Raw genomic sequence first — 10,850 nt, 5'->3', positions numbered from 1 at the left:
TTTTAAAGCAAATGCTAAACGGTCACATCTAATCACTTTGCAGTAATGAGAAAATGTTTGTGCAATGTCAACCAAAAACAGCTCAATCTACTCCAGATGTAACATTTTTATTTCCCTGCTTCGACCCAAACCGGTCACTGAAAAGAAGGAGAAGAATTTACTGGTACTGGAATTCCAGTCAGGCATATTTACATGCTACTCATCTAATTTAAATGCAATGTCACAAGCTTTTTTTTTTTTGAAACTCTTAAGCCTATTTTCCAAAACCTTGCAACTAAATCCCGATCCCCTCCTCCTGTCTCTTCCTTGAAAATGTCCAGTTCCTGTTCCGTCATGTGTGAAGAGGTTTAGGCTTGAAAGCAGAAGCAAACAGACTGGCCTCAGCTTGACGTGAATTCCCAAGGTGAGCTCACCGTCCCGATAGAAAGATGTGGACTGACCTGTGCTCGGCCAAGTGGTCAGTCCTCTTTATTTCATTTTCTGGGGTCACTCTGTTGCCTCAGCAACAATGCTGAGGCTAACACAGGTGGACTGCTCATTTATGCGAGGTCAACAAGGGTTATGCTGTGATTAAATCCAAAGTAGCAGAGTTCAGTTCATGTGGGAATGAGATTCGGTTGTATTGTGGCCAACAGCCTCTGTGCTTCTTTCTAAATTGGATTTTTTTTATTTTTTTCAAGCAGAAGCTTCAAATGAACGTGCCTGTTGATTTGAGGAGGCGTGTATCAACTAGAGATGCAACGTTAACCTATATAACCGCTTCGATGTTGAGAAGAGATTCTAGATCGGGTATCGGTGGCGATGTGCCTGATCCATAAGGGCAGATCCATTCAGTCTAGTTCTATGCTTGGTGCTCTGAGCAACGTCAGGCTTTATTCATGTATTTTACATTGTATTTAGAATTTCTAGTTGTACTTTCTGAACCATCTGGAAGAAGATTTGTTGACGTTTGGAGGTAGTCAACCTATTGTTTTTGTCAGTTTTAATTTCTTTATTGTTTGCTTTACATTGGCCGTTGTACTTCAATAGCACGGACTGAACAAATTAAAGATAGTTTTGTTGTGTTTGCATGTTTTATCAAGCTTGTGAAGCTATAAGTAAGAGCCTAAAGATGCAGAGTTATCAAACAAACTTGTTACTCAGTACATTTAAGTCTGTTTAAAAAAAAAAGAAACGTTTTGAATCAGTTAAGTACTTTTTTTCTGTTTCGAATCGGTATCAACCAATACAAAACTTCACATATCCGTATATCGGAAGTGAAAAAAGAATGGTTCTGTGCATCCCAAGTTTTAACAGGTCCTGACAATTGAATTAACATACAAATGGAGTAACAAATAGTAGACTCAGAACCATAAGAAATAGAGGAACAGCACCACGGAGTTCCAATTTTTTGACTGAACTACTATAATCTACGTCGCTTGGAACGAGAGCCAGCACTTTATGGGGCTCCAAGCTGGATTTTTTATTTGGGTACTTCCAGCTAAGTTGTAATAACATAACTTTCAAAATATGCTTGTACATTTACTCTAAGGGCAGCAGGTGGGTTTTAACTATTGTAAAGTTTCTTCTTACTTTGATTCTAAAAGCACTGAATTAGCAAACGGCTGAGCAGCTGAGAAACACAGCTGAGATTTTCAGGGTTCCAGGATTTTACTTTTGTTCTTCATTTCTATAGAATAGAATATACTTTATTGGCCCCTAGGGGAATTTGTTGAAAGCTACTCCATCTTAGGTGATAAATACAAAGTTTATATTTTACTTTGTGTATATATATATATATATATATATATATATATATATATATATATATATATATATATATATATATATATATATATATACATATATATTTATTAGTGAATAATAAAGAGCGAATAGTTCAAAATGACTAGATATAAACAAATAATGAAGCAATCGCATGCAATATATATATAAATCAATAAATAATCTATAAATGAGTGCAGAAAATAATTGAGTCAATTAGCACAGACTTGGGCATTGTAAAGCCTGAAGGCAGCAGGCAGAAATGACTTTGGCAAAATGAGTCTCTGGCTGAAGGCTGGCTGTATACGGCCAGTACGTCATGGAGTGGGTGAGATGCGTTGATAGTTATTTAGTTGACTTATTTTCTAAGTGTTTAGTGACAAACACACAGGCCATCATCAGTTAAATGAGTAGGTGGAGAATCTACGACACACATGTCCAGTGCTGTCCCATAAAGTTTTCTATTCTGGGCAGTAGAGGGAAGCATTTTGGATTCACCATTAACATGCAGTCTTGATGTTGCACGTTCTCACCAGTTCCTATCAGACTACTGTAGGTTCCATTTGCAGGTTCTGTTGGGCTTTTATATTTCTGTTAAACAGTCTGGACCAAGCAGCTTCTGCAACAGCTACACAGGGCCATCTCCTGGTCAAAAGAAGGAATTACAACTTGGGTCTTACCTTTCCGTCAAAGTGAATTTAACAATTTTGAAATTTTTTTTCCTTCAGATAAATAGATAAATACACTACTTTGTATCACACAAAGTCTCAATGAAACACAGTTAAGTAGTGTAATAGTGTTGTGACTAACATGCGCCTCCTCTCATGTTGTCACAATGTCGTCGTCTCACCACTGCAGACAGGGAGCCCTCTATATTCACAGCCTTTTGTTCAGACGTCAACTGTGAGTATGTGTCCCGCCTCTGCCCCGGGTTTTATTTGTTGTTTTGGATTGTTGTGTTTCATTTTGGATATTTAAAACATCTTCCAGTTCTAGTGTCAAACTTTAATTTTGTAAACAGTTTATTGTAATTTGGGAAGGTGAGCTTGCACAATTATGCCACTATCAGCACATTATTTGCAGATAATCCCCCCAAAACAAAATTTCTGTTAATCACAAGAACTTATCGTCCAGAAAAAAAATATCGTGACAGACCAATAAATAACAAACCGGTTACTTTTAGCATGTGGTTAACCACAGAGTTCCCCATTTATTGTTCTTCAAACATGTAAACAGACAACATGGTGACTTAGAAACAAGCACATACAGTACATGGCATCAAATCTATGAGGTAAAAATATCATATTTTTTAACATCTTTGATGACCCAAACTAATAAATTTCACAAAAGCTGGAATGCTCAAGAACACCGATGTTCTCAAATATATATTATATAAGCTATATGGTATTTCACATTACATAGATTCATATGGACACGCCACGTTTTGTCGTGTGCCGCAGTCGCTTTCTGGCACATTCATTGCACGTAACCTGCAGATCCTTTTCGAGGGTTCAGCTTGATTATAGGCCCTGAATGAGCCGCAGTGCTGTCGGGCCGGCTTCTGAACACGGCAAACGCTTCCTGTTGTCTGCATTTGAAATATTACATCGTTACATCACCAACCAGCCAGCGGCTGCAGCAAGGGATGCTCCAAACTTTTCAAACCAGAGCCAGAACCGTTATTTTTATTTATTTATTTTTTCTGATGGGTCTGAGTTGCTGCAAACTAAACTGTGAACAAATCCCATGCAGGAGAGGATTGAACTGTTTCCGAACGGATGTGAGTTCTGACCCAACAGCGCCTCACGGCTTTGTTTTGGATTTAAATGTTCTTTTAATTTTTGCCCACTCCTTCAAGAGATCTATTTGAACCACTGCATGGTTCCAGTGGCCACTATTATGTCATCAATCTACTATGAAGTCAATACAATCCTGGGATTTTACAATTTAATCAGTCAGATTACTAATATTCTAAATAGATCAAATGATTCCAATATTTTCTTTTTATTCCTGATGGATGTGCTCATGTTTAATTGGTTCATTGGGAATGTTGGAAATATCTCAACCAGCTTCTTACACAGTTGCAAGTCGCTGCTGCACAGTTTTGGTCATTTTGTGTTTTCATATACGGAGTGCACCGATTGCATTTTCTGGTGGAGCGCAAATATTTAAAATGCCTGACCTGCCAATTCTGTCAAAATTTTTTTTTCATAAAATATACATTTTTTTAAATACTCCCTTTAACAACTTATATCAATTTTCAATAGTTGATTTGGGGTCTGATGTGGGGAGGGATGCAAAACTCAATAGATCTATGGGTGCACCGATAGAGCCTCCCTGATCTCCTTCATTTTGGCAGATCAATGATTGCCTGGTATTTATATGTGAAGCTGATTTTATCTCAACATCTAGAACTTAACTACTGTCCTCTATTGCTCAGGTCATGTCTGCATGTTCGCAGTTAACAGTGAGCCCATTGTTGCCAACTTGGACACCTTCTCGCTACATTTCAGACAAAAAATATTGGCTTTGGGCTAAAAACCAATAAAAAGTCTTATCGAAAAGGTAAGACTTTTTAAGAGATCCGTGATCGGCCAGAAAACTGCAATGAGTGCACTCCTACATGGAACGATTGTGAATCACAAAACATCCACTTAAACGAATTTAAATGTGACATTTGACCGTTTTGTTATTTGCCTCCATTTATTATCGTAACATAAAACTGATTTACAATAGCTTACTATGTGGGAATGAAATGGTGTGTCAAAAGATACAGAATGGGGCTGATCATTTTGTGACTCAGACGTTTGCAGGAGACGACTTCAGGCTGCCAGAGACACTTCATTAGAAAGTTGTTTCTGGTCGGGTGTAAAATTGTTTTCTTTTTTTTTTTTAAATAATTATTATTTATTCTCTCTCAGGGAACAGATTGGTCATTGGAATCCTGGCCTGTAACAAGTTATCAGTAAACATTGAAGATCTTAATCTGACCTGAATAACGGTTCTGGTTCTGGTTTGCAAAACAACGAATCCTGCTTCCTCGTCCGGACCCACGGTCGGCTCCGTTGACGCCAGCTCACGGCGTCCGGCCGTGGAGCGATGGTTCTGTAGTTTGCATGGAAGTATCTCTTGCTGCTAAACCCGCCACATGTGCAAAACGTAAGGCATGACTCCGCCTCTACCCATAGATGCTCTGTGGACTCAAACCAACAGTCCAAGTGAAGGCAGTTTCTGAATACATCCAGCTGTGGTCCCTCACTGCGTGGTTTGCTACATCCTACTGAGGTAGACAGATGCATACTGCAGGGTAAGCCTCCCTCCACCCACACACACACACACACACACACACACACACACACACACACACACACACACACACACACACACACACACACACACACACACACACACGCCCACACAAACACACGCCCACACATACCCACCTCCTCCAGCCCTGCTCTCCCTGATCAGACATGTCACATAAAACCTAACAAGCAGCTGGAGAATCCTAGTGCACAATATTCAATAATAAGCGCCGTTGTCAGTGCTGCAAATCATACTGAGGCAGAAACTGTTGTTCATTTAGAAACTCTTGTCAGTTTGAACACTTGAACTGTGATGAAACTCTGCGTCGAAACTGAAGGATTTAGTATTCTGAATGACTTCGTGAGCTTATTATGGTGGGCAGCATTTAACTGGTGACGCGTACATAAATGCATCTCTCAGCCACAAATGAACGTCACATGTCAACGCTTGTTTCCATGACAGCCAGAGACAAAAGGAAATAAAAAATTTACCTTTTCTTTACTTTTTTTTTCTTTCTAAGCTGCTTAAACAGAAGAGCATCCCGCAGCATGACGCTGCCACCACCAGAGCTGCAGAGTCACCTGTAAACCGACGGGGTGGTGGTTACAATGTTTCCTTGTTGTTGAACCTTAAGGAGTAACCGACGGCCGTTTCCAGGCATTCCACCAGGGAGCCCGCCGAGAGGAAGTCCAGCTCCACCTCGATGAATTTTACGTAAACGGCGCAGCGCTGCGGCGAGTCTCCACCTTGCTGATCCGTCCTGGCGCCGCCGTTCTCCTGCAGGAAGCGGGTCACGCCGGACGGCTCCCCGTAGGCGCAGTGCTTCCCGGGTCCCTGAAAGTGCTGGGAGAGGCACTGCTGGATGGTCCTGTCCTCGGCGACGCCCAGGTAGCAGTACGTGACGGCGGGCCCAGTCCTGACGCTGCCCTCTGACCCATTCTCCGCCTCCCGCCGGGGCGAGCTGCTGTCGTCCTGCTCCTCGTCGTTGGCCGGAGGAGACGGCGTGCAAGCGGCGTCGCAGGCCGGCAGCGCCTCACAGCCGATGGCGTACAGGCCGTGCGTCTTGGGGACGAAACCTGGCAGGAGGTAGTGGGACGAGCCTTTGCTGCTCGCTAGCGGCGGCCGCGACACGGGGATCCAGTCCACCTCCATGTGGAGCTCCAGGCAGCGCGCCTCGCTGATGGTGATGTCCAGGAACTTGTAGTAGACGTTCTTCCAGTTCATCTTCTGGACCTTGGTCATGATGACCCGGCCCTCCGGCTTCTCCGGGTTGAAGTACTCCCGGAGCCGCTTGCCCAGCGGCACCTGCGAGCTGATCTCGGCGTAGTGGTAGCGTACATCGTCGCGCCAGCGTGTGTTGTAGCCCACGCCAAAGATGGCCAGCTTGTTGGACAGGTGCAGCCGGGAGAACTCGGTCCACGTCTGGAAATGCTCCCAGTTCAGCTGCACAGACTCCAGGATGCGGATCACCGTCTGCATCGCCTCCCTTTTCCTGCACACAGTCACAGAACCAGTAGTAACTGGTAGTGCACAGCAGTGAACCTGGATTGAAGAATCTAGTAAAATTTTAATACCAAGCTTCTCACAGTGAGGAGACGTAACAGCAATTCACTAAAGTCATGTAAAAACAGGCTTTATTTAAAAACAATAAACTTACTGGGTTAATTCAGACAATTCTGCTTGAACCTGCAGAGCTCTGCTTTTAGGCACCTGTAGGTCTTCTAAACCGGAGGAAAAACACGGGACACAAAAATAATGGCATCATTAATTTCATCCACCCAATTTGGTCACAGTGGCTTTTTCCATAGATATAAACGGATCCCACCGGTGTCCATGTCTGCTTCCTGGAAGGCCGAGTCCAACACCTGGTTGCACCAGTCCTCCTGCGAGAAGTCCTCCAGCGTGCTGCCGTCAGACTCCATCTCCTGGTACAACCCGCTGCTGTTGATCAGCACCGGGGCGCAGCTCTGAGAGTCCCAGCCTCCCTGACCGAACACCTTCTCCAGCTGCTCCAGGGTGTAGCTGCTCTTCCTCTTCCCGATGCCATGCTCCTTCACACGGCTGTAGCAGCGCCGAAGTGTCTGTTTGGGACGGAGGAGAGGCGAGGAGTTTAAGTTTTGAAAGGGCACATCGCTCACCCAGCTGCAGCATCTATATTTCTATGGCCCAAAATGAATGACAGCATAAAACATCTTCTTTGTACCAAAGCTTGGACCAAATTATAGAAAATCTCACTGTTTAACAAACAGAGTGTCTGGCTCTGATGGCTCACCTGGGCCTAAATATCTAAAGATTTATTTATATAACATGTAAGATAAAGCAGCACTTTATATTTCCCAGTTCATGAAGCATCACCAGGATTTAAGGAGGTGTTCTGTGGTGAAAGACGTCTCCAGTGTGACACAGTCGGCGGACCCAGTTCGGTGTCATGATGACAGGTCGGAGTCGTGACAGTGACAGCTCGCTGTCATGGTTCCTTACCTTCATCCTCTCCCTGCACTGGGACGGGGTTCTCTCGTAGCCCAGGTCCGACAGCGCCCTGGACACTCGCTCGTACATGGCGGGGCCGGGCGGCTTCCCGGAGAACACGGTGCCCGCGACCTCCAGCTGCTGCATGCGCGCCTCCGTGAGCCGCTCGTTGCCCCACACCGCGATGAGGGCGTTCGTCTCGGACGGCGTCCAGGACATCCCCCGGCAGGCGGTGAAGCTGTTGGAGGAGCATGAGGCCGCCGTCCGGCCCGCGGTCCCGGAGCCCACGTTCAGAGGCGAGAAGCGGTTCGGTGTCGAAGGGTCGGAGTGGTACTGGATGCTGTCGCTCAAATCCTCGGACTCGGGAGACGGCACCTCGGTTTTCGGTATCTTTAATGGTGCCGTTATCTCCTGAGAGGGCTCCGCGGTACTGGACGCCGCCATGTTGCTTCTGTTGCTAAGGGGAGGGGGGCGGGAAGGAGATGCTGCGTTAGAGGAGCTCGGAGAAAATGAGGCTGTGAACAAGGACACACAGTCGGTCAAAATCTTCATATTCTCAGAATTAAACACCCAATAAAACAGCCAGTCGAAACCAGATATTTAAAAAGACACAAAACATTCTTCTCATGGTATAATATTTAAATCACACAAACATGGCCGGCCCTAGGCACAAGCATACTAAGCAGCCATTATTTATTTATTTTTTGTAATAATTTCTATGTCATTATAATATCAAAAACACACAATTTCTCTATGAAGTGGTTTGTTTCTACAATAATATATATTTAATAATGTATGTAGAAGTCATTGTTTTATTGATAAAAATTGCTCTTGGGAGCCTCCCTGGTGGCCGCAGTAGGTACCGCAGGCTTCGCCGGTAACATGAGCCGGATCCAAACGTCCAAAGCTCTGGTCAGAAGATAAGTAAGCAAAGCAATGTCTCAAAATAGGACTTATCCTACAGCAAGGGAGAAAAAAAGAGAGGAAGAATAGAAATAAAATAGCCAAAATAAAGGTTTGTTTTAATGTGTCTTGGTAATGTAATAAAAGATTTGTAAAGCTGTTCATAGAAAATTAGCTCAACAGCGTCCTGGATCGGTTCAGTTCAACAAACCAACATTTATGCTCGGGTCTTTGTTTCTGTGTGAAACTGAGTTTAAACTTGAAATGAGTTGATTCTCATGGTTGATTGATTCTTTATATTTCTGAGGTAGTTTTGGCTTTTAAACGCCGTGTTTGATAACATTTGATAACAACTAAAACTTCTCAATGTTTGACATTGTCTAGCAAAATGGCCTCCATTAGGCTACATAGCTGCTACATTGATGAGCTGTTCTGTGCTGCAGTTGGAGATTAGTTGTATGCTGCTGAGGACAGTCATTTTGCACCGATCCACATTCTCAGGGGAGAAAGACCTGATGGAAATTAAATTTTAGCTACTGGAGTAACGCTGGAGTAACGCTCAAGAGAAATGAATTCAATCAAAGAATCTCATGAATATGTGTGCAGCACTGCACCGATTGCAGTTTTCTGGCCGATCCCTGGTTACCGTTCTTTAAAAAGCCCGACCTGCCAATTTAGATTTTGGCTGTTATGATTTTCTTTTGTCCGAAATGTGACTAAATAGAGCAAGAAAGTCACCGACTTGGCAACAGTGGGGTGAATATGGTTAACTGTAAATGTGCAGACCTGACCTGGTGGGCCGGCCTGTCAAACCTCTCACTGCAGAGCAGACGAGGACAGAGGCCAATTTCAAAATTTTTGCTGACAAAGATAAGATTAGGGGATAAGATGGGCTTCTCGTGTAAGTATTGGCCGATCACGATCCCCCAAAATTAAGGAAACCGGCGCCCAGAAATCAACTGCTCCATAAATCAGTTGGTCGATAAATGTATCCTATTATACATATAATATAAACAGCACTGACAGAGATGCAATGAGTTTATAGCAGGTGTGTGAATGATCTCTGATTGCAGCCAGTCCACATTGTTAGCAGAACAAGAGGGCCCCAAAACCAAATTTTGCTTTGGGCCCCATGGAGGCTTGGGCCGGCCCTGCATACAAACTTCTGTTTGATTTTTGTCATTTATCATATTTGAGTTCATTGCTGGCATTGCTATCTGTTTAATACAACTGCTGCTTTGTCCCACTGGGATGAAGCACTGAAGGGAGATGAGAATCTAGTGGAATTGCATAGGGTGACATTGTCACCGTAAACCTACGATGGCTTGATGAAATGAGCGGAGAGTAAAAATGTTCAATGACCAGCTGTACATTTTTAAACACGTTTCCTCATCCAGAGGGTATGTGCATGTTGGTGTGTGTGTGTACGTGTGTTTCCTTTACTTTCTCCTTTGCAGGGAGTGACTGGCAGGTTTGATCTCCAGCTGTTCCTCATCAGAAGCAATCAGGAGGAATTTAAAGAAGGTGCGGGTTTCTGAGGCAGCAGCCTCACCCTGGCTGCACCGCCCATCCTCTCACTACCCACCACTTCCTCTGAGGGCAAACTCCCTGTCCTCCAGATCTTTCTCTCTTTCAGCAACAGTAAGCCATACTTGATGTTAACCAACATCAACCCCCCCAAAAACAAAAACAAACCCGTCTCGCCTCTTATTGTGGACCTGAACCTGAACACTGGCTATTTCCATCACCTTGTTTTAGTAAATCTTCTCTTTGTCCTTAATCTCTGCCTGCTTAAAAGTCTCAAAACTGTCATTATGACAGAATTTATATTGTAATGCATTGAAAAGCAACTGAACACCTACCATGCTATTAATAGCAAGTAACATGCTATTACCTACCATGTTACATTAGGTAACCCAGTTAGAAGTAGGGTAAGTTTGGTGGTTATCTGTGGGTCTTTGTTTTTTTGTTTTTTGTTTTTGCATATGTGAGCATATTCCTGCTGCTACAAAAAAGATTGCAATTAGATTTCAGTTCAGTATGTCTAAACAAGTGACCTTTTTTCATCTTTCAATTTATTCAGAGGTTAAATTATGAATACGGACCCAGTGTTGTGAATTTATGTGACATTTAAAAGTACCGATTCAGAAATGATCAATGTACAATCAGTATGCATGAAGCAATTGTCTTATCCACTGCTTATTGCAGCATTTAATATAGCATTTTATAAACACACACACACAGACACGCATATGTGTGAATTATTCTTCTACTTCTTGGGAAGAACTTTTTAAAGTATTTTTTGTAGATGGCGCAATATGGAGACATTTGAATAACTTGAATTCTTCTGCAAAGCATCATAACTCTGTATGTCAACTGCTTAAAAAACACATTGTAACTTAAACCAC

General features: G+C 43.2%; 1 protein-coding gene across 1 annotated transcript; it reads right to left on the bottom strand.

Annotated features, from left to right (window-relative positions):
• Window positions 1-2,937: 2,937 nt before the first annotated feature.
• On the bottom strand, window positions 2,938-8,001 carry LOC129370714 (myb/SANT-like DNA-binding domain-containing protein 2). Its single transcript, XM_055046882.1, has 4 exons — window positions 7,552-8,001; window positions 6,896-7,151; window positions 6,728-6,791; window positions 2,938-6,562 (listed from the first exon to the last, which is right to left on the bottom strand). The coding sequence occupies exons 1-4, from the start codon at window positions 7,981-7,983 to the stop codon at window positions 5,674-5,676; spliced, it is 1,641 nt and encodes a 546-aa protein (XP_054902857.1). The 5' UTR covers window positions 7,984-8,001; the 3' UTR covers window positions 2,938-5,673.
• Between the last annotated feature and the right edge of the window lie 2,849 nt (window positions 8,002-10,850).

The sequence above is a fragment of the Poeciliopsis prolifica genome, unplaced genomic scaffold (assembly GCF_027474105.1).
Source record: "Poeciliopsis prolifica strain line A6 unplaced genomic scaffold, Auburn_PproV2 SCAFFOLD024, whole genome shotgun sequence".
NCBI classification, from domain to species: Eukaryota; Metazoa; Chordata; class Actinopteri; order Cyprinodontiformes; family Poeciliidae; genus Poeciliopsis; species Poeciliopsis prolifica.
The sequence above is the reverse complement of the archived record's forward strand: the minus strand, read 5'-3'. Positions and strand labels throughout refer to the sequence as shown.